Source organism: Antechinus flavipes, chromosome 3 (genome assembly GCF_016432865.1).
Source record: "Antechinus flavipes isolate AdamAnt ecotype Samford, QLD, Australia chromosome 3, AdamAnt_v2, whole genome shotgun sequence".
NCBI lineage: Eukaryota > Metazoa > Chordata > Mammalia > Dasyuromorphia > Dasyuridae > Antechinus > Antechinus flavipes.
Genome location: NC_067400.1, coordinates 460,728,516 through 460,753,313, shown reverse-complemented (window position 1 = coordinate 460,753,313; position 24,798 = coordinate 460,728,516). Strand labels below are relative to the sequence as shown.

At 34.9% G+C, this 24,798-nt stretch overlaps 1 protein-coding gene across 1 annotated transcript in view; it reads right to left on the bottom strand.

Annotated features, from left to right (window-relative positions):
* SPATA13 (spermatogenesis associated 13) overlaps positions 1-24,798 on the bottom strand; it is a 144,763-nt gene that overhangs the window by 57,089 nt on the left and 62,876 nt on the right. The window contains exons 3-4 of the mRNA XM_051986569.1: positions 7,947-8,312; positions 5,681-5,825 (exon numbers count right to left, since the gene is read on the bottom strand). Of these exons, the coding sequence (XP_051842529.1) occupies positions 5,681-5,825; positions 7,947-8,312 (511 nt within the window). The remainder of the gene's footprint in view (positions 1-5,680; positions 5,826-7,946; positions 8,313-24,798) is intronic.

Here is a 24,798-nt window from a genome sequence, read left to right as displayed (position 1 = left end):
TTCATAGATAGGTGGGCCTTAGAGTCTCATCTGTAAAGTATGACTAGATAGCCTCCAAGGTTCCTTCTTTATGGGAGAATGATATTATGAAAAAAAGTGCATTCTCAAACATATTTTCTAAGATAAAATTTCTTTTTAAAAAGATTACTGATGCCTTTTGTTTTTGCAATCATTTTTAGAACTAGCTAAGCTCCTTTATGAGAAAGAAAATAATTAAGAACAAATACCAGATCCAGTGACTTCATCTGACTAAGAATATTCTGCCTTAGTAGTTTGTCCCCCTTCTTTCTACTTGAAGAGGAATATTATTTCCTTCTTGAACTTTTCTCCAGGGCACTATTGATTCTTCTCATATGATCATAGAACTAGAACTGGAAAGAACATCAGACATTATTTGGTGGTCCAACCATCTCATTTCTTCAAGTTGAAAAAATTGACTTGTCCAAGGTGACTTGAGGCAGGATTTCAGTCCAGGCCCTCTGATTCTAAAGTCAGGCTTAAGTGATTTAAAAAAACCCACAATGTTCTTGTTATTATGTATGTTGTTCTCTGAACTCTACTTATTTCACTCTGCATTAGTCTATAGAAATCCAAAATTAAATTTCTGTGCTGACAAAAATCATCAGTGATCAAAATGACTAACATCTATCTAGTAATGAAAAATGTTAATAAGTTGTTGAATTACATATACTGTAAAGCATTTTAGAACTTTAAAGTGCTAAATAAATGCTATCACTATTACAACTATTACTATTTTTGTGATTTTGTTATTATTATTATTATATTATCCTTGAACTCCAAAATGGGACAAAGTATTGCATAATACATTCATGGACAGAGTAGCGAGAAACCAACTATAAGATATTATCTTTATTATGAGTTTCAGAACTTATTAAATAACTGGATCTAAAAGTAGATAAGAATAGATTAATGACCATTTTCAGGAGGATCTCTAGGAAAATGCCTCAGGAAATCTGCCCTTAGCCCTGTGCAAATCAGCATTTTAATCAACTGATTAGATGAAGATATACACAACTTACTTATCAAATTTTCAGAATCAGTACTAAAACATTCTTGGCAAGCTCAAATTATGGGCTGAATTTAAAAGGATAGGTTTTGGTAGGAATAAATGTACTATAGATGGGTTCAAAACTCAATTATATAAAGATGACAGATACAGTCAGTTAATAGTGTAGCGATATGAGAGGTTTAGTGGACTGCAAGTACAAATCAACACTCATAGTAGACAATATGTAGCATTCCTCTCTTTCTCTGCTTTGTTTGTCTATCTACACACCCACACACCCACACATACACAGAGAGACAGAGAAGGAGACAGAGAAGAGGAGAGAGAGACAGACAGACAGACAGACAGAGAGACAGAGAGAGACAGAGAGAGAGAGAGAGATCCCAAAACTTAATGTGATTTTAAGAAGGGTAGAATTGGTGCTTGGTAGGGAAAAGATAATGATAAAGGACAATAATGAGAAAGCAGAACCTTTATTTTATTTCTGTTTTCTTTGCCAAGGAGAATGATCTTTAGATTGGGAAGGACTATAAATATATAGCTATGGAGGAAAATAGTGAGTACTTACTACCTATGATGAATCAAATCAAATCAACAGATTCAGACAGATCCTTAAAAAGATGCTCCAAAATCTTATAAATGTGATTTTTGAACTACTATCTGTTATCTTTGAATGATTATGGTCAGTGGGTTTAGAAAAAAGAAAACATAGCTGTTAGAATCCTTACAAGTTGTTAAGTCATTAGAATTGATAGAGACAATAATTATCTAATTTGGTATGGTTTGGTATGATTAATTTGATCTTACAAGGAGATGTTATGGGCCAGAACTTGAAACAAGGTACTAAGTAGAACTGATAGAAACAATGCTTGTGTTCACACCTTTAGAGAGCTCATATAAGCAAGAAGTTCTTAGGGCCAGAGAGCACTCTGGGACAGACACGGAGCACTCTAGGAGATTGAGAGCCCAAAGCCCTCTCTCGAAGGCAAGTCATATTCATTCCAACTTTCATCTTGGTGCTGGCTGGAGATATTTGGAAGAAGAGAAACCGAAGATGGCAGAAGCAAAGGACAAGCTGCAAGAGCTCTTGGAACCAAGCAGAAAGATAGGTCTCTAAGAAAAACTAACCGGGCTATTTTGGAAGGAGAAAATAAATGTTTGGATTTTATCACCTGGCTGCATTTGGGTGATTATTACTTTTAACTGAAACTAAGGCTGCCTCCTGAAAACTTCCCCAAGAAACCTGCTCCCAGAGAGAACCATTATATTTTAAAGAAGAGAACACCACACATAGCAATTTTTAAAAGGGGTGGGAGGGAAGAAGAGTAATGAAATTCACAAATTACAAATCAATGGAATATAATTTTGAAACTTGGCAAAACTATAGACTATATTATTAAAGAAATAATTGGAGAACCTCTTTAAAAGAAAGCAAAGATCATAAAGAGTAGCACCACTTAATTAAGAACAGATTATGCCACATTTACGTCATTTATTTTTTGAAAGGTTTATTAGATAGATAGAACAGGGGAATGCTATAGTCATATTTATTCTAGTTTTTAACAAAATATTTGACAATGTCTCTTATGCTGTTCATGTGGAAAAGGAGAGAGATGGACTAGCCACATTCTCTGGAAGGTTTAGAACTGGCAAGCTGATTCTAAGCCTGCTAGGCTCTAAGAATAGGCATTAATGTCAAATAAGGCAATTGGGATTAAGTTACTTGCCCAGAGTCACACAACTACAATGTGTTAAGAGTGTGAGGCCAGATTTGAACACAGGTCCTCTTGACTCCAGGGTCAGTGCTCTATCCCTGTGTCATCTAGCTACCCCTCACTAGCAATTTGGAAGAAAGATTCTTATTGAGCAGCTGCAGCTCTATGTTTGGCCCTGAGCTATTTAACATTGTTTTGTTTTGGTTTTTTAGCAAATTTTCATAAAGGTATAAACAATATTATTATCAAATTTTCAGAAAACAAAAAGCCAAGAAATATAACAGAGTTGATATTCAAAAAAAATTTGACAAGGTAAAATCTACTAAAATAAATCTACTAAAATAAAATTTAATAGGGATAAATGTAGAATCTTAACATGTTTTCAAAAAATCAACTTGACAAATATAAAATGGGTAAGATACAACTAGAAAAAAGTTCATTTGAAAATGATACAAACCTAGTGAGTTGCAAGTTCAGTATGAAGTAACAGTGATATGGAAGTATGCTAAAGCAACAGGCCTATTAAGAGAGGCTTTGTGTTCAAAATCAGGGAAGTGATAACTGCCTTATTTAAACCACAGCAAGAGTATTGCTTGTGGTTCTATATTTTAAATAAAGATATTGGTAAACTGGAAAATATCCAGAAGAAGGAAAGAGAATAATGAAGATTAAGACTGTGCCATATACAGACTAGTTGAAGTAAACTGAGACATTGAACCTGGAGAAGACTTGGTAGGGCACAATAGCTGTTTTTAGGTAGTTGAAAAGTTGTGATGAAAACATATCAGACTAGTTCCACTTGGAACCAAAGAACCAAATAACTTTCATCATGTCACTGAACTGGCTGATTCTCAGTTGTCTTATCTATAAAATGAATGAGACTGGACTAGGTGGTCTCTGAACTTCTTTCCAGCCCTAAATCTATTGATATTCTGGTCCAAATAGCCTCTAAAATTCCTTCCAAATTTGAGTCTGTAAAATGGAAGATCAGATAAATTAAATGAATAGGACAAAGCTAAGAGCAATAGTAAAAATGGTGAAGGAAGCAAACTTAAATTTGGGGTAGCTGGATGGGGCAATGGATACAGTGCGGGTCTGGAGACAAGAAGACTCATGTTCATGAGTTCAAATCTAATCTCAGACACTAGCTATGTGACCCTGGACAAGTTATTTTAATCCTGTTTGCCTCAGTTCCTTATCTATAAAATAAAATGGAGAAGAAAGTGGCAAATCTTTGTCAAGAAAACTCCAAATCCAAATAGAGTCATGAGGAGTCAGATATGACTGAACAAAAAAAAAATCTTATATTTAAGGTAAGAAATGATTTCCTAATATTTAGAGCTATTCAACATGAAATGTGCTGTCCTTTCATTGGAAGTTCAAGTAAAGATTGTATGACTAGTAGAGTGGATATTTTTTTCAGGTATAGGTAAGACAACTCTCCCTCTGCAGTCTTTTCTAGCTCTAAAGTTCTGTGGGTGAACGTGAGACCTGGCTTCAAATATCTGAAGGGTCATTACATAGAAAATTTTAAGTACTTTTGTTTGGCCCCAGAGAACAAAAAAAAAAGTAAAAGAAGTTGTAGAAAGGCAAGCTTCAACAATATACTAAAAAAAAATCCCAACAATTAAAATAAAAAACAATCAAATAGGAGGTTTATAAAGATTAATAAAGTCCCTACAAAGGGAGATCTTTGAAAAAAAGTCCAAGTCCTATCTCCTGTAGTACAAGATGTTCTTCTGGCTTCTCTTGGATTTTAGTGTTCTATCAACTTACCTTCAAGTTATTCACCTATGGTACATATTGTTTTCCCTCAACAAAAAGGAAATTTTTTATCCTTATATCCCTAACGTACTTAGGGGACACTTAATTCTCTAGGAATATCATTTCCCTCATTTGTAAAGTGAGAGAGAATGGGCTAAGTAGCCTTGAGTTCTTCTCCAGCCTACATCTATAATACTCTCTGGTTTTTTTTTGTTGTTGTTGTTGTTGTTGTTGTTGTTTGTTTTTTTGTTTTTTATTTTTTGTTTTTTGGTTTTTTTTGATAAATAAATGGCCTCAGAAAATACTTCCAAATCTAAAAAACTGGGAAATTGAGGACGAGGAAATAAAATGACATCTAAATTCTCAAAGTTGATCAGAGGAGGAGTTTGGATTAAAATCTACATCATCTATATCCAAGACCAATACATTTTCCACTATATGATGCTGCCTTAGTTTCAAAGGCAAAGATAAGCCAGTGACTGAACTTAGAATCTTCTGATTTAAAACCAAGTTCTTCATCCATTTGGCATTGTAAGCTGTTCTCTTAACTACTGATTGGCTATAGAAATCAACTCTAAGTCTTTTCTTCCTTTCCAGTGAATGACTCTGACCTTACTCTTTGTTGCTCAAAAATTTTCATCTATTTCATCCATGTCTTTGCACTAAGTGCACTTCATGCCTTGAATGCTTTCACTCCTTCTTTTCTCATGGCATGCTTTAAATCTCCGGTAAATATGTTTTGCAAGGCACCTTTCTTTGTCCCCTTCAAAGCTTATGCCTTCCCTCTGAAATTATCTTCCTTTTATCAAAAATGTATCTTGTATATACACAGTTGTTTGCATGTTAACTTTTCCATTAGAATGTGAGTTCCTGGAGACAAGGAAATATTTTTACTTTTCTTTGTATCCTTGGCACTTAGCATGTGCCATGCACATAGTAGATGTTTAATAAAGGCTTGTTGATTTAACTTGACTAAATCTTCTCAATCCAAGTCTAATGTTCAGTCTATTTCACCCAGCTGATTATCAAATGTTTTAAATGTGAAAGTTCAGAAGGATAAAATTTTTAAATGACTTTTTTTTAAGCTACATAAAGGGTAAAGTCATAATACTTTGAAAAAGAGTTGCCTCCTGATATTTCCTATGGTGATTGCTAAGAGCTCCATGAAACTTACTATTAGATGCTCTCATCTGCCTTCTGCGTCCAACTCGATCCAGTCCAATAGGTGTGCTTTGGGAAAATGTAAATGGCCGAAACCGGGCAGAAACAGCTTTATATGGTGGCACTTGATGAGCTGGAACTGGGGGCCTCGTTACTGGCTACAAGAAGTGAAAGATTGTTATTAGTAATAATCAAAGATTCCCGGAAATTATAGTTCTTATAATCATTTTCACACAATATAGCCAAGATGAAGGTTCTCACCCTGAAGCTGATTACAGGTTTTAAACATCCTCTACCAAATGGTGTCAAAAACCTCAGCTGGCACTGAGTCTCCCCAGAACTTAAAAAGTCTCACTTCTTCTATTGTTTATAATCTACTTTCACCTACATTCCATCATCTTTCAAACATGAATATAGTCTATGTAATTTATCATTTGTATATAATACCAAGCAAAAGTACTATAGAAAAGAACAGAAAAAGAGAAGTGTGTGAAGGAAGCTTGTAGATTTCTCAAGATATTTCTCCACATAAATACAGTATAAGAAGTTAAGAAGATACTTTTTAAAGAACTTTCCTATCTTCCCCATCCCCCACCAAAAAAAGCTTCTAGTATCTGGAAAGTAGTCTAACTTATAATATCATGTCTCTTCTTCCAATAATTAAGTTAGCTGACATGAAGTTTATTTAAAATGGAAGCAACTGGGATTTGTCTTTTCTAAATTTATATCAATTAAATCATTTCTTGAAGTGGTCATTCCCTCCCTATAAACTAGATTTGCCATATTTAATTAGATTTTAAAATACACACTAAATTAGGGCAGGTTTATTCTTTCCTTTTTTTGCCTCACATTTTCTTATATTGGGCAATTTAAAAGAAAATTTTAAAATAAGCTCATTCCCTCAACATATATTTCCTGACAAACTGTGTTTTTCATATATGTGTATGTATATATATATACACACATATATATGTGTGTATATATACACATGCCATACACACATATATACATATATACCCCCACACACACATATACATATAGATAGATATACATATGCCTATATATATTTATAACATATTATATATAAATACATGTATATTATACAAAGTATTTTATATAGTATATAAAATGTTATATTGCTTCTATATATTTAAAGTAGGCTTAGCTACCAAGTTTTAATCTATACCAAAACTTTTTTCAAAATTAGTATTATTTTGACAAGTTTTATGACTATTGACTCTCATTGGAGTAGGAAAACTCTACCATGAATTGGCAACTGCTGTGTAATTTATAATCTAAGAGAAAAGCCTGAGGCAATGAAAGAATAAGTGACTTGCCTAGGGACATCCAATTAGTGCATCAGAGGTATCACTTGATTTCCGGCTTTATGATGTCTCAACAGAGCCCCTCTACTCACTATTTAACACTGCCTCTTTGAGAGCAAAAATTTTAAATAAGACTCTAAAGAATTTCAACATGAACAAACTCTTCACCTCATTTTTTTAAGTTCTTAATTTTAAGAATTTAAAGTTTGCAAGTTAAAACTAATCTTCAACTGCAATTAATATTAGATAATAGGTTTAACAGAAATAAAATTTATATTCTTTTTAGAATTTTTCATCTTTATCAACACTGTAAGTGTCTGAGACAAGGTGCATGCCTTATACTTCACTACCTCTCTCCCCAGTGCCCAGCACAGATCTAAGCAATTATCAAAGAATTAAATCCTGTTGACTGGTTTTCTGATATAGGCCAATAGGACCAAAGTAGAATTTTAACCAATGAATAAACCACTAGAAATTGGCAATATGGCTGGAGAAGTGATTAAGGAAACATATTACAGAAAGTTCTATTTCCTATCATAAAAAATATCCAATTGTCTTCATTTTCTCCCTGTCTTTATATATCAAAAATGAGCAATTTTTTTCCAGTAAGAGATTTAACTCTTGTCACTTTCCCCCAGTTCAAATTCAGATTATTTATTACTACATAAGACACTACAGGACTTTCTCAGTTTACATGCTTCAAAAATAACTTACTACCCCAAAGAGAGAAAGAACATTAGTGAAAGGCATCCAGAGGTCAGAATAGTTAGTTTTAATTAGAATATGTCTTCAGACAAAGTCAGGAAGAGAAGACTGAGAGCAGCTGACATCACATTTGGGGAAAACAGAAGAAAGGAGAAATATCCTGTTTATTTTACAGCTTGAAGACAAAGGCCAGGAGGCTGAAGAAGCACTGGGGCTTGTTGACTTTGGAAGAAGCACATCAGATCTTACTTGGGTCAGAAGATTTTCTATTTCTTCCGTCTGGTTGTTCCCATAGAAGCTGACCCCACCTATCACAGAGATGGGTCTTCTTTTTCGGCATCCTTTTGAATAGCCCAAAGAAACATTTTGGTCAGAAGTGTCAGAGGAGGCCACACTCTGCTGGTTTCCTCCATCCACACCATCCAGTTTTTGGGTTTCCATGGCAACTGAGTCTTCAGGAATGGAGAAGCTTCTGCTTGTCAACTGACTGTAATCAGAGAGGGGCCTAGGTCGAGATCTTTTTCCAGAACCCCATCTCCTCCTTGTGACTCTTTGTGGCTCCATCTTTTCTTCATCCTGGGAGGAAGACTTCCTCCACTGTTCATCAGTAACAACCTTTTCAAATGTGAACAAGTTAAGTGAGCTTAAATGTCTATAGAAAAAAATGAAACAACAGCTCCAATCCCTTCCCATGCCATCAACCCTCTTTTAAAAAACCCTCGATTTATTTTATTATATTTTTTAAGTATCTAAGACACATGACTAAAACACAAACTAAAATAAATCAGTCCAATTTTAGTTCCATACTGAATTAAAACCATAACTTAACCTAGAGTCATTTGCTAGAAGGACTAGCCAGCGATATCTGTAATTAAAAAAAAATAAGTTTTTTTTGTTTTGTTTTTTTTTAATAAAGCCCTACTTGTTAATATGCTGAAGGATCATGCTGATTGGACCATCATTTATCTAAGTTGCAATATTCAGCCTAAATTTATGAAACAATAGACTAATCTAAGAAAATATTGTCCAGCTGGTAGAAGAAACGAGTTTACAATGTAATAGGTATTTTAGGAAGATTAAGTACAGCACTCAAGTAGCAGTATGGCAAACAAGTTAAGTGTTCTCAAGTAAAAAAGCTCTGGGTTCAAGGCCCGACTTCTGATACATATTGTTCCTATGGGCAAACCACTTCTTAAGAATCAAGAAACTTTCTTAAATTTGCAAATTTCAGAACAATAATAACTCGCATTTATATAGTCCTTACTTTATTCCAGGTACTGTGTTAAGCACTTTACAATTAGTAACTCATTAAGATCACTATCTCACTTGATCCACACAACAACAATGGAAGGTAAGTGCTAATTATTATTCCTATTTTTAAAGATAAAGAAATTGAGATAGCGATTAAGTGATTAGACCAGCTTCAAAGTTAGTGTCTGAGGCTGCATTTGAACTCAAATCTTCCTCACTCCAGGCCCAGTACTCTATCCATTGCAACCCCGAGCTGCTCCAAGAAATGCTGTTGATCCACACTGAGAGGTGCAGTTTGTTCATAACCCCATTCCCATGAAATCACAGGCATAGGCCAAAAAAGTGCAAGGTTACTTTAGGAGTCAGTAGTGTAGAATGTATTTATCAGTGGCTGCTCAATGGCAGTGTGACATCAGGAAGTCACTAAACTTGTCAGTTTTATCTGTAAAACCAGATTCCAACAGATATGAATTAGATAAACTCTAAAACTTCTTCCAAATCAAGATTCTATGATTCTTAGGTAATTATTTCTTAAATATTTAAAGCACTCATTCACTTTACTTGATCTTCTTAAAGATGAGATAGAATAACTATTTCCGAGGACTAACCCCGTAACCTACATCATAGGTTTGCTTCTGGACTTAATTTTTACTTCTTTTTAAAGGTCTAACTCCTCCTTTACACAGTTTTAGGTCCAGAGGATCAGAGACTTAAAATAGAAGAAACCTTAGAGTTCATGCAATCCATTCCTCTCATTTACAGATAAGGAAATAGATTTTTGGAGAGATTAATGGCTTGCCCAAATTCTCACAGGTGATGAGTGGCAAAGGTGACATTTGAATCGAAAGCTTATAATACCAAAGTCTACTATCTTTCCCCTGATCCTGCCTCTGTCTAGAGTTAAGGACTTACCCTTATTATTATTATAAGGAAACAAATCCTTCAGCGGACTCAAACACAGGCTCATTAGAGAAAAGCAAAATAAGTGTGTCCTTACAAAACACATACTAATGCACTCATTATGTAATACTGATTATTACAGTTATCTATATTTAAGTCATCCCCAACAAAACTGTAATCTCAAAAGAGTAGGGGCCAGTGTAATGGAAACACTGCATCTTTCCTAGCACTTGGCCCAGGGCTTTGCACATAGAGTAAGCAATGAACAGTTCTTTATTCAATGAATGGTGTTTGGATATATCTCCTGCAATATGAGGGCTGAGTGTAGGTCAGCTATATTAGGGAGGTAATAAAAGGTGTCAGCCACAGTATGGGTGATAGGAAGACAGATCAGAATGCACAGGAAGCAAAGATATCACACCATGTGGGCATGTCTATCTAACTTCCATCTTACTACTTCTGTAGATACAAAATAAGGAGTGAGAGAGCAAGAGCTAACTGGGTCTTGGGGGAAGGGAACAAAAGAGCATCTAGGAACTCAAATGATAGAGGGGATCGGGGTTTATAGAAGCCCTCTCTGGGTCAGGGATTCCCCAACCTAAAAGGACAGAATTGTGATAAATTTCCAAACTTAGCAGCCCTGACTACCTTGAAATGAGTGGGTCCAGAATTGAGAAGATTAAAGGATAGCAAGTAAGTAGCGTTTGCAAGTTTACCTTTCAGCTTTTTATTTCCTTTTCAAAACAATAAGAAAACAAACAAACAAACAAAAATATAAGAATCAGTGGCATTCAGAAGCCAGGGCAGTGGAAGCCTATCCCACTTTCTCAGTGGTGTATTTTATAAGGTGGAAGAAAAGCTTAGAGACTTTAACACCATCAGGAATGAAAAAGAGAGTGGGATTGAGAAGCCCCTGAGATCAGATTCCAACCAGCCCAAAATAATGATAAATTTCTTTTTTTTGTTATTCTTATGCAAAAAGGAGCCAGATTTTCTTCACCGAAGCTGAAAAATAAGGAAATAGATTTAGGAAAACAATAACCCAGTTTAGCTGTGCAGGTAACAAATCCTTCAGAGGACTCAAACACATTCCAGGAAATGATCTCACCTCAGTAATGCCATGTATTCCCCAAAGCAGGGAAATCAAATACCACCACCAGCGGCGATTGGATTAATCTTTTAAATGCAATATACCTCAAATCTCAGCCATTATCCATGTACAGGTGGTACTTTAAAAAGCCCACTTGATGCCTCTACCTAAACCTGCAGCTCATTTTTAAAAATTCTTCCAGTACGGCTGCAAAGGTAAACAGCAGCCGGCGTTTTAGGGGCACAGCAAAATTAATTTGCAGGAAAATAAGTGTAGGGTTTAAAAGTCTGTTTAATTTCTAATCCAAGTACCAAAGGAAAAAATCGCTCTGATTTCAGTTAGCACTAACGATTTCAGTCCTGTCAAAAAGAAATAGACTTGGAAGACAAATGAGAACCTTGAACCATTTTAGGAAAGTAAACAACTTTAGCCAAGTTTATCTAGTTCAGGAAAAAGAAAAAAAGAAAGAAAGAAAACTACCTAAACCTAATCTCAGCAAGAAAGACTTCCATTCTGGATTCTATTTTGAACTTCTTGAAGGGTGTTAAAGAAACACAAACAAATCTTACCCCCAAAAGAAGCCATATTGACCTACCTCTGCATCTGCCACTGGTAAGGGTTGTCCACATACACACTGGAAGAGCAAACAGTTGATCACAACCATATTTTTAGAGGCTTTAAAAAAAATAAAGCTCTTTGCTCTTAAAACAATCCTACTGAGAATGGAAACAGGCCTCTTCCCATGGTTGGCTGGGTCCTTTGACCAACTTTTCTGGCAGCTCCCGGGAGAATTGCAGGAGAGCATAGATCCACTCTTAAATAGCCAATTCACACCCAAGTCATAAACGTTAGTAAACAACCTCTCCAGGGAGTCACTGCCCGGTTAACTCTTGCTTGACCGATCTCAACACACTATTCTCATTCATTTTCATTCTACTGATATCTTCCTACTGGAATTTCTGTTCATATTGGTCATCAGTTCTAATATCTTCCTTCAAAGCAGGGGTTCTTAAGCTGGGATCCATAAACCACCCTCATGGATATCCATGGATAAATTTCAGGGGAGAATCCACGAACTTGGAGAGCAAAAAACATTTTTACTTCAATATAATTGGTTTTCTTTATGATACTATTTTGTGTATTTAAAAACATTACATTGCTTAGCACAGGACCTGACACATAGGAGCTTAATGATTGATTTGAGAAAGCGACAGGCTTTACAAGACTGCTTTAAAGGAAAAAAAAATCACAAAAAGTGAAGAGGGTCTAGCAATCCCACAGAAAGCCTACAGATAGACATTCATAATTCATTCTAGGAATGTTGCATAATGAATTTTATATAAAATAGCTTTCCTAAATTGAGACCCAAATTATCATTAAAGAGAAAAATAGCAAATATTTAGAGGAGAGAGGTGTTGTTAAAGGGATGTCAATGAGGTAATTATCGTTATTCAGTAAGATCTGAACATATTTTTCAAACTGTGAAATTGGTCTTAGACAAAATTAATAGAGCAGTGATGTCCAGAAGGGAGTCCTGCGCTCTAGTCAAACCACATCTGCAATCTTCCATTCAGTCCTGGCCAGCATATTTTTAAAGCTCTAGAATGAAAGACTTGAGAATGTGCCTTCCATAGAAAGAATCACTGCTAGATATGAATGGGATAAAGATAATGGACAATGGGGGAAGGGGGAAGTAATGCTACTTATTTATTCTGTTTCTTTTCTCTGTCAAGGAGAGAACTAAAAAGGACAAGATAGAAACAGGACAGAAACAGATAGTACAAAGTACTCAAGATTATTAGGGAGATAGTAAGACAGTATATCTTGTCTCTGGTGAATTCAAGCTAAAAGGCTTGACAACATCTACAGAGGGGAGGCCATCACAGCTCCTAAATCTCCACTTATATGGAGATAAGTTGAAGGAAGTGAGGATGTTAACTCTAGGGGAAAAAAAAATTTTTTTTGGGCAGGGAAGCATGAAAGCAATTTTCAAGTACCTTAAGATCTGCTGTGTAAAAGAAATTTAGATTTGTTCTGTTTGAACTAAGGACAATAGGTGGGATTTGCAGAAGCAAACTTAGACTTAATCTAAGTAGACCCGTCCTAACAATTAGAGCTCGCTAAAACTGGAATGGGTTATATCATGAGCTGGTGGTTTGTTAATCCTCACAAGTAACCTAAAAACATAAATTTAAAGGTAGTGAGTATTCCTTTTCCATTAGAGGTTGGGCAAATGGTTGCTGGGTCCCTTCTGACTTATTCTATGACTGTATAAATCTTTGTGGGGAGGAGGGGGGGAAATTGCAATTGGAATTAAGTGACTTGCCCCGTTTACACAGATAAAAAGTGATAAGCATCTGAGACCACATTTGAATTCAGGTCCCCCTGACTCCAAGGCAGGTGCTGTGTTCACTGCATCACCAAGATGTCCAATTGTGTAATTCTTTAGACAAGAGAAGAACATGTGATCATTTTTAAATAGAAAAGTAACCAGAAGCTTTGCATTAGGAAGTTAACTCTGTTAGGAATAGAATGGATAGGATCAGAAAAAAGTTGGAAGTGGGGAGACTAGTTAGGAAGCTGAGAGAACACAAAGACTTAGACCAAGAGGGTAACAATAATAGACTTATACAAAAGGAAAAGGATTCCTAGAATAACATGCTGGTAGAACTTATCCATACAATGGCTCTCACTCATGCCTGAAATGTTCAATATTCTTATCTTCACTGTCTTGGTTCCCTGAGTACCTTCAAGACCTCAGTTGATAATATTTGAACTCACAGAGAATTTTGCACCTCTTTTACATACCTATTATGGAAGCTATTATTAGTTTACTATGTGTTATACTTAATTGGAATGATCATTCATAAACAACTGTTTTTGTCTAAAGTTTAGTTCATTGCTTTCCTCTATTTAGCTTTTCTTATATTTAAGTTTTTTCTCTTAAAGTAGCTTATCTGTATATGTTTTATATGCCATCCTAAGTTGCAAATATCTTGATGACAATATCAAGCAATATCTAGCAGAGTGCCCTAACACAGGGTTTTAAGCAAAGAAAGCATTCAGGACATATTTTGGGGTAAATAAACAAACACAATACTTGTGTGCTATTTAGAAAGCACTGTCACATAGACAGTCTTACTTTTTTTTCCCACTTAAATTTATTCTACAAGGTTGCCAGGACAAGATAGGTATGGCTGTCCCCATTTTGCAGATAAGGAAACTGAGGGTCATGGAGGTTAAGTGACCTGTGATAGGAAGTAGTACAGCTGGAATTACAATTACTCTTCTAAATCCTAGTTCAGTGCTGATCTTCAGCTTTAAGATTATGACCTTATATCACTCAAGCCAATTCCTAACACTAGTGCTGGAGAGAGTCACTTGCATACAAAAAAAAGGACTGTCAGGATTGAATGTGGATCATAATATAGTATTTTTACCTTTTTTTGTTATTATTTGCTTGCTTTTTGTTTTCTTTTTCATTTTTTTCCTTTTTGATCTGATTTTTCTGATGCAACATAATAGATGTGGAAATATGTATAGAAGAATTGTACATGGATCATTTGTTATCTAGGGGAGGGAGGGAAGGGAAGGAAAAAAATTTGGAACACAAGGTTTTGCAAGTGTAAATGTTGAAAACTATCTTTGCATATATTTTTAAAATAAAAAGCTATAATTAAAAGAAAAGATTGTGACCTTATGTTAGTTAGTGACAGAACTAGTACTATATGTCTCAATGATTCTGACTTCCAACCCAGAGCTTTTAAAATGGATAATAATAAAAATAGTAACAATAAAACAGTTAACATATAGTATTTACTGTGTGTCAGGCACTGTGCTAAGTACTTTACAAATATGATCTCATTTGATCCTCATAAAAACCCTGGGAGAGAGATGCTATTATTATTCCTATTTTTACATATGGTAAAATTGAGTCAGAGATTAAATGATTTGCCCAAGGTCACATGGCCAGCAAGAATCTGAGAACAAATTTGAATTCAAGTCATCCGACTCCAGGGCCCATAGTCTAATCAACCATACTGCCTAATCAACCCTCAGTCACACTGCCTTTTTAATACTAATGTGTAGTCTTTAAGATTGGGCATCTAGATTGTGCAGTGGATAGAATACCAGGCCTGAAGCCAGGAAGATTCATTTTCCTGAGTTCAAATATAGTTTCAGACACTCATTAGCTATATGACCCTCACCAAGTCACTTAGTCCTATTTGCCTCAGTTTCCTCACCTGTAAAATGACCTGGAAAAGGAAATGTCGAAGAACTTCAATATCTTTGTCAAGAAACCCTCAAAAGGGGTCATGAAAAGTCAGACAAATCTGATAAAGGCTGAACAAAAACAAAAAGTCTTCAAGAGCACTTAGAGGGAAGGAGATAGAGGAGGGCAATGAACTAAACCTTAACAGAACATCTGCTAAAACAGGTCCTGTTGCACATCAATGTTCCCCCAAAGCCAATTTGGTAATGCTCAAAATATTATGAAGCATGACTCATTGAGTCAGTTCCCAGATCAATAAATCTTCCCTTTCATATCAAAGATCATCCAGAATTAGAGGTGAATCCCATCATTAAATTTTCCCAGGTCCATTCTCAAAACCTCTGATTGGCCCCCAATTAAACAGGCCTCTTTTCAAAATTTGTTATTGTTTAGTCATTTCAGTCATGCTTGATTATTCAGGAACCCATTTGGGGTCTTCTTGGCAAAGACACTGGGGTAGTTTGTCATCTCCTTTCTCCAGCCCATTTTTCAATGAGGAAACTGAGGCAAATAGAGTTACGTGATTTGCCCAAGCTCAAGCAACTAGTAAATGTCTTAGGTCAAATTTAACTTCCCACACCTCACGCTCTATTCATTGTCACCTAGTTACTACTTTTTTTAGAAATCTATCTTTACCTTGTTGTATATAAGCACAGAAGAATTTCAATCTCAGCTAAGGTTTTAAAAAATCAATTTATAAAAGGTGTTCTATAACTGAAATGCTTATCTCTGATAAGCCCTTTGCTATATTTCTGGAACTCTGCTTTTTGGTACATAATCTGAACCTTTAACCTACATTTACCATATGGTTTCCCCCCAAGTAGAATGTAAACTCCTGGAGGGTATAGTACATGGAAAAAACATCGGATTTGAAGTCAGCAGATCTATAGTCAAATCCTGCTTCTCTCACTCACTACCTATTTGATTTTGGGCAAGACCTGTAATTTCTCTAAGGTTCAGGTTGTTCGGCTGTAAAAACGAAGAGATTGGGGCAGATGGCATCTAAGACCCTTTTTAGCTCTATGACCTTATAACTGGCTCATTTTTTTCCTTTGTATTCCTAATGCCTAGGACAGTAATTTGTATATAGCAGGCTTTTAATGATGCTAACTGAATTGAATCAGTTTGTGTAGCTAGAATTATAAAACTAAAGACTTTAAAAAATGTTCTCCTCTAAGTCCTGTGTAAATAGCATTACCTATTTGTAAAAATATTTTCAGTGTTACTTTTTCAGATTTCCAAGAAACCCCCAAAAAAAAAGCCCAAAAAGTTTTATAATCAGGAAGGCTGTGGCCTTGAATCTTGTCTTTAAGGAGCAATGAGTCATTTATTAAAAATGCTTGGACAATTAATGTTTCTTATCTCCCTTGACAGAGACAAGTTAAGTCATCTCTACAAATAATTGGGAAATATAGTAATGGTATCACACACTTCAACTGTCCTTGAATGTCAAAAGGACAAATTCAAAATAAATCCTATATTGTGTAATTAGGTCACTTAGCAAAAAAAGTACAAACATTGAGGCTTAGAATCCTTAGTTCCTTTCCTACAATGCTAAGAACTAATAGGCTTTTTCATATACTTGAATTGAATTCAGTATGAGTTGGAAAATATTTGTGCTTTTTTGGGAGCAAAATACAATGAAGGTAATTTCAGGTCTGGGGGAAAAAAACTGTATGATTCACTAAGCCTATCTAAATGAAGGCGCCTTTCTCTTCCTCAGAACCTACTGGCAATATTCTTATGAGAACCATAATCCCCAAATGATTAATCTTGCTCTACATTATAGGTATACTTTACTTTTCTGAATAATTCAAAATTAGATCACCAATTGGTTAACAAAAGATCTCAGAGAATTAACAGGTCTCTAATCCCTATATATTACTCAAAGGCTAAAAGTATCAATTCTGAAAGCTGCTCACCCTGATTTCTCTGTGTTCAGAAGTGCGTATCTCAAATAATTAACTACCTAGCAAATATTTACAACTTGATATTCTATAGGTACCTCCTCCTAATAAATGTGAAAATAGTAAATACACTGAAAAGGCTTACCTTGTTGAGAAACAAGTATATGTGAAAGTGAATTGAATTCAATAAACATTTATTGAATATTACAGAGGCAGCCCAGCATAGGAGATAAAGAGCTGGTCTTAAGAGTCAAGAAAACTGGAGCTACAGAAAGCAAACCTAAACCCTCTTCTGTTACTGATTATAATTGATCATATTATTTATAAAACAAATTTTGGAGAATTATGAGAAGATGGCAGAGTAGGTCAGAAAATTTCAGGCTCTCCAGATTTCTCTCTCTCTCTCTCTCTCTCTCTCTCTCTCTCTCTCTCTCTCTCTCTTTCTCTCTCTCTCTCTCACACACACACACACACACACACACACACACTCTAAAACTGGGCCTCAAGGGTAATGTATTATATATACTTTCCTGAAATGAAAATTTATTGTTACATATTTTGAATCCTCCCCATGTTTTTCTAGGCACATGACAACTGTTTTTGTTTTTGTTTTCTTTTTCTGTCTTTCTTTTTCCATTTTGTTTTTTTCTTATTTCACATTTACATTTTAAATAAATAAATACATTAAAAATAAATTTGAAAGGAAGTGTGATGAATTTACATTTATTTGCTATTCCTTTTTTACAATCAAATTACTTAAGACAACTAAAAAGGAAATATTCTAGAATTTTTAAAAATTCAAATGCATCAGAAATTCATTCTTTTCAATCCACATTTTTCATATGATACACTGACACTGCTGACCATCCCTCTCTAGAGTTTTACACAGTTCTCTCTTATTTCTCTGATACGATCACTTCCCACCTCTTTCCCCCCCTCCCCGCCCCGCCCCGCCCCCTCACACACCCTGTTGGATCTATGGCTGCTGAGTCATAGTTTTTAGTTCATGCTGCAAGTGTGTAGTCCAAGACTCTCTTCTGGGTCCTTTTTTTTTTCCCACTCAAATTTGCAACTTTAATCACATTTGACTCTTCCTTCTCCTTTACATCTCAATATTCAATCAATTGCCATACTTTGTTAATTCTACCTTCCCAACATCTCTCAAATCCACCCTTTTTCTCTATTCATCATCCCAATTCAGGCCTGTAAAAATCCTTGCCTAAGAATGAGGAGATCACTGTGTACCCAAAGCAATACTGTATGATGATCAACAGTGGCTCATCTATTCTCAGCAACACAAAGATCCAAGACAATTCCAATGGATTTAGTATGAAAATTGCAATACACCTCCAGAGAAAGAGCTGATGGTGTCTGAATGTAAATCAAAGCATATTTTTAAAACTTTTTTTGGTTTATGTTTTCTTTTGCAGCTTAATTAATACAAACCATGTTTTGCATAACTGAATATGAATAACCTTTATCAAATTGCTTGCCATCTCTGGGAGGGAGGAGGTAACAGAACAAGGGAGAGAATTTGGAATTCAATTTTTCTTTGATGTTTAAAATTGTTTTCATATATAATTGGGAAAAAAATTAAATCTGCTTGCCTAGATTATTGCTCCTAATTATGTCTCTTTGCCTCCAGTCTGTTCTCTCTCCATACAACTGCCAAAATGATGTTCCTAAAGCATATTTTTGACCCTGGAATTTCCCTGCTCAAAAAGTTCTACTAATTTTCCTATCCAAAGTCATCAACAAGCACTTATTAAGCACCTACTATGTGCAAGGCACTGTGCTAAAAACTGGGGATACAAAGAGAGACAAAAACAGTCCCTCACCTCAAGGAGCTCATAATCTAACTCAGAAGACAACATGCAAACAACTATTGAGAAACAAAATGTATACAGGATATACTGGACATAATCTCAGAGGAAAGGCATTAACATTGACCAGAAAAGGCTTCTTCTTGTAGAAAGTATGACTTTAGCTGAAATTTGAGGGAGGTCGGGAGGCAGAGATGATGGAGAGAATTACCAATCTGAGGAACAAGCAGCAAAAAAGCATCATTTGGCAAATGGGATACTATGTGTAGAGGTTAGAAGTAGGGGAGAAGAAAGGGGCCACTGTTGCTGAGTCACAGATTGTGTGGAAAGGGGTAAAAAGACTAGAAAAGTTAGAAGGAATTAGTTTATAAAGAGCTTTAAAAGCTAAAGGGATGATTTCCTATTTGATTATGGAAGTAACGAAGAGCTACTGGAATTTAATTTAATAGGGAAATAATATGAGCAGACCCATTCTTTAGGAAGATCATTCTGATAGCTGAGGGGAAGCTGAAGGCAATGGCAATAGTCCAGGCATGAGGTGATGAACTTCTCAGTATCAGAGGAGAAAAGGAGGCCCTATCCAAGAGATGCTGTGAAGTCAGAATTTGGCAATATTAGAGTAAGAGAGTAAGTGATGAGTTAAGGATGACACAAATCTAGGTAACTTGAAAGATAGAAGTACTCTCAGCAATAATACAAAATTTAGGAAAAGGGAAGGGCTTGGGAAAAAAGAGAAGTTCAATTTTGGACATGTTGAGTTTCAAATATTTATAGGACAGCCAAGATTCTAGAAGCCACATACCAGATGGCTCTAGTGTGATTTTTCAGATTTATAACATACCACTCCTCTCACTTACTCTACTTTCTACCAGACTACTTGCTATTCCTCAAACACTATGTTATCCCAACCCCCACTCCCTCTCCATTGATCCTTTCTAAATTCCATGTCTTAGAATACCTTGCTTTCTGTAAAACCGAGTTCAAATATCACCTCTTTTCCTGTTATCTCTGCTGCTATTCTCCCCAAATGCAATATTACTTTGTATATATTACAAATATATTGTGTACATGTTGTTTCATCTGATAAAATGGAAGGTCCCTGATGATGGGAGTTGTTGCTTTTGACTCTGTGTCTCTTTAAGACCTCCCAGAGCATTTGGCAAGAAGTAGATAGCTAACAAATGCTTCATGATTGACTGAATATAGGTATAGAACCTTTGGAATATTTGCAATGATTTAAATCATGCTATTTTCATGGGGGTCAGAATGTATGGAAGGGTGTGAAAAAGAAAAGATTGTAACTGCATGTGAGGAAATAAGAAGGAGGGATACAGTTTGGGTAGAGATTGAAAAGTGAATATCAAAGTTGTTAAAAAACAAGTGTTTATTATATAACAAAGACCTGAAAGTTCCTGTTGACACAACATAAGCAACAAAATGCATTTTTAACAATTCTGAGCCCTGAGTCTCATTCCAAAACTGGTGACAGGCAACATACCCAGCTGGTTCCAGGATGGGTAGGCATCACATGAAAGAGGAGAAAAAAAAAAAATAAGGACACAAAGCTTTCTGTTCCAGACTGATTTATCTTGAGGGCATTTGGATTGCAGTTCTTTCCCCTATTATCACTGTGCTTAGAATCAAGGTCTATTTTATCACAAATATTTGGATCTTTCCAATGCAGCAGATATGGTTCCTAAAAGACTCTAAATAATTGAACTTGGCAGAATAATATAGTAAAAAAGAAAGGAGCTGTGGACTTTTTCCTGAGTTTAGACATTTATGCAAAACTAAAACTGTGGATCTCGATCCCACATTGGAGTCATGTAATTGAACATGAGAGTTGTGAAAAATGTGGTAATAGTAAAAAATATCAAATATTCCACCAAAATTTAATTCTTTTTGTAAAAATAAAAAAGCATAGTCATCTCATTAGTATGCAAATCTACTTTCATCTTTAATAAATGGTAACATTATATGTGTACCATTTATTTTAAAATAAATTTCTTTATGACTTATCAGTAAATGTTTTATTTGTATAACTATATACTAAATAGCTGAGTTCATATAAAAAGTTCTCGGGTAAAAAGGGGTCATGAGTGCAGCCCTGGTGTAGAGAATAGAGTGATTCAGTTGGGATCAAGAAGATCTGAATTTGAGTCTTGTTTAAATGGAATATGTAAAGTATTTGCAAACCTTAAAAATCTATAAATGTGAATCAGTATTAATTGTTAATTAAGGTAGTTGAACTAGATCAGAAGTGTCAGACGTGGTCCACTGGCAATATGGGGCCCATGACTTTCCTAAGTATGCTTAAACAAGATTAAAGTATAATTGGAAAATGTTTAACAAAATAAATAAAAATACAATAAAGTATACATAAAGTTAATTTGTAGCTTTCTTAAGTCAACATGCAACCCACAGGAATCATAAGGTATAGTTTAGAGGGCTCCCATTTCTATTTCAATTTGACAACACTGGTCTAGATAATCTCTAAGAACTAATTTCCTTTATTCTATCTAATTCTAATCTAAATTCTAATATAATTTCTTTTATTCAATGTCTGCATGGTGCATGAGGGATGATGGCTCTTTATTCTTTTCTCTTTAAATACAGCCTTTTTTTTTTTTTTCTTAAGTCTACATTTCAGCCAGTACTTGTTTTAAGACACTTGCCTTAGACACAGCTTAAGGAAAGTGCCAAAGGTGACAGGGAATAATTTAAGAGGGGAAAAGGCAAAGCTTAAAGAAAGTAAAATTCATTGATATTTGAAAAGGAAAAATAGAGAAGATGACTCTAAGAAAATATTGACCTTCAGCTTCTTTTACATTTTGTCCTTTTTTGGGGGAATATTCACTAGTCACATAGAGATTTCTCACCGCTTTTTAAACCTGATAAAATCCAGTCCACAAAAAGAAACCCCTTGAGATTCATGTAGATTGTTGATTACATTAGGATTGTCACAAAGGCTGCCTGGATTCAGTGTCAGCATCATTTTATTTAAAATCCAAACTGTAACTTCTTTTCTATTAACACTAAGGAACATAAGAACTTGACTTTTTTGTCCTTTGTTTCAAAATAGTTTGAACTTAAAATAGGCAAAACAACACAGGACACATTTAAAGTAAAATTGCTACAAGTCTCTTCCCTCTCTCATTCAGCTGCCAAAGTGATATTCCTAAAGCACAGGTCAACCATGTCACCCTACAACTCAACAAACTCCCTTGCTTTATCCCCCTCTTCTCATTGCTATTCCATGAACAAGCCCTCTCTCATCTCCAGACATTGTCCAGTATTTTTAAGAAGAGTTTTGGCAACATGTAAGGGCACTTTTTGGCTATATCTGATCCAGAGAGCTATGTTCTGCTTTCTAGCAATAAGTCCTTTTATTCCACACCAGAAATTTCCCAGTTATTAGGAATCAAGGTGTTGGTCTTCCTATTACATTTCAAATCAGGGACCTTTTCTCAATGTTTGGGCATTATTAGTCAGATTTATTGGTACCAGATTGGAGCTCACACACACAGTAGGTGACAGCACCATACCATCATAAGCAGAGCCAACCATTTCAAGACCTGCTCTGGGATTGTAATATGTCCAGTGTGGGACTATAGAAATAGTGTTATTCATGAAAACCTAAGCTATTTGTAACTTTGGGGGGATCAGGATATTTAGAGCCAAATTCTTCATGTATATATACATTTTCAGTTTTTTAGTATTTTTCATATGTTGAGTTTATTAGGGGCAGCATACATTTGGTTTTAGATTGTAACAGTCAGGACTAGGAATGGCTGGGAACAAAGACTGAATTACAAAGAATAGCTAAAATTAGTCTCTGCTCTCTAGAAGCTCCATTCTAAAGGAGAAATTAACATGTAAACAACCAATACACACAAGCTATTGACAAGATAAATTAGGAAATAATTCACTAAGGAAAGGCAATAGAATTAAGGGAGATCAGGAAAGACTTCATTTAGAAGGTGGGGCTTTGAAATCTGAAAGAAGCCAGGGAAGTCAGGAGATAGAGATTAAGAGAGAGAGGATATTACAGTTAGTAAAAAAAACCCAGAGTTAGGAGATGGAATTTTTTTTTTTTTTTAAGGAATAGCAAAGAAGTTGCTGTTAATGGACTGCAAAGTACATGAAGAAAAAGAGGTTAAGGTATAAGAAAACAAGATTTTCTCAATCTACATGTACAAAAATATTTATAGCAGCAATTTTTGTGGTGACAAAGAATTGGAAATTGAGGGGATGCCCATAAATTGGGGAATGGCTGAAAAATCTCTGGTGTGTAATTGCAATGGAATACTATTGTGCCATGTAAAATTATGAGCAGGTGGATTTCAGAAAAACTCAGAAACTTATATGAACCAATGCTGAGTGAAGTGAGTAGAACCAGGAGAATGTTGTACACAGTAACAGTAACTTTTTTACTATGATTAACAACTCTTCTCAACAATACAATGATTCAAGAAAATTGCAAAATACTCATGATAAAAAGTGTTGTCCACAGAAAAAGAACTGAGTCTGAATGCAGATTGAAACATACTATTCTCAGTTTGTTTTTTTTCCGACTTCTTCTTTCACAATGTGACTAATGTGGAAATATGTTTTTATTTAATTTTAATTATATTAATTGTACACATATAACATATCAGATTTCTTGCCATCTTAGGGAAGGAGGAAAGGAATGAGGGAATGAGGAAGAGAGAGAGAAATTTGGAATTCAAAATCTTATGAAATATGAATGTTGAAAATTGTCTTTACATGTAGTTAGAAAAAAACAAAATACTATTAAATTAAAAAAAAAATAATAACAAAGAGGGGCAACTAGGTGGTAAAGCAGGATTTTAAAAAAATACAAATTTCACAAAGCCAACTGATATTGAATCACTGACCATAACTACATATATTACTACACTGACTACAATTATATGAATAGTATATGACTTTCTTATTTTGGCTGATATATACTTTGGACAACTTCAGATTGTGTCATGGAATATTACTTATAGTTTATTGAATATGCTAGTTATCCTTATAAAAATCAGGGCATTAGGCTCTTGAGTAGGAAAACAATCCCCTATCATAACAGTTTCCATGGGAAATTACATTCAACATCATTTCAACAAATAGTCCTCATCTCCAGGAACATAATTGATAAAGCACAATGTGAAATGAGAATTTTTAAAAATGTCCTTCTAAGTCATATAATGCTTCATCAGGTTCACAGAACCATAAGCTTGGAGCTGGGAGACCCTCTACTACATCTTTTTCTTTTCCTGAAGCCTAGAATGATTAAATGACAGGCCCAGTATCACACTGATCTATACTCCAACTCAGGTCCTATAACTTCAAATCCACAGCCCTTTCTATTGCTTCTCTGAATGTTTAAATGTGTCAGGTTCATAATAATTATTGGTAGTTAGTGTTTTTAAAGGTCATAATTACTGAACTCCAAAACAAAAATACCTTTAAATTTTTAACTGGAAAAAGAAACTTTTCAGTTAACATTTTAATAGCAAATAGACCATTATTGAAAAATTTGAAGAAGTCAAATACTTTGTGGTAATTAAATATTTTTCTTGAATATATTTGATGAATTTTTTCCAACATAGGCTATGTGCTTAGTGAACTGAGGCTTCCACAAATCTTTTTTCTTTTTGACTATAACTTTTTATGCTAATAAGAACAAAATACAGACGGAAAGAAAATTGTGTGAACAGTCCATTAAATCTCAATCATATGTAAGAGTGCTGTAAAGCACTCTAAAAAGAGATGTACTCTTTTCAACTTTACTACGTTGGTTGGGCTATAGGAAATATTGCAAAATATTGAAATTTCTGAGAGGAAGTCA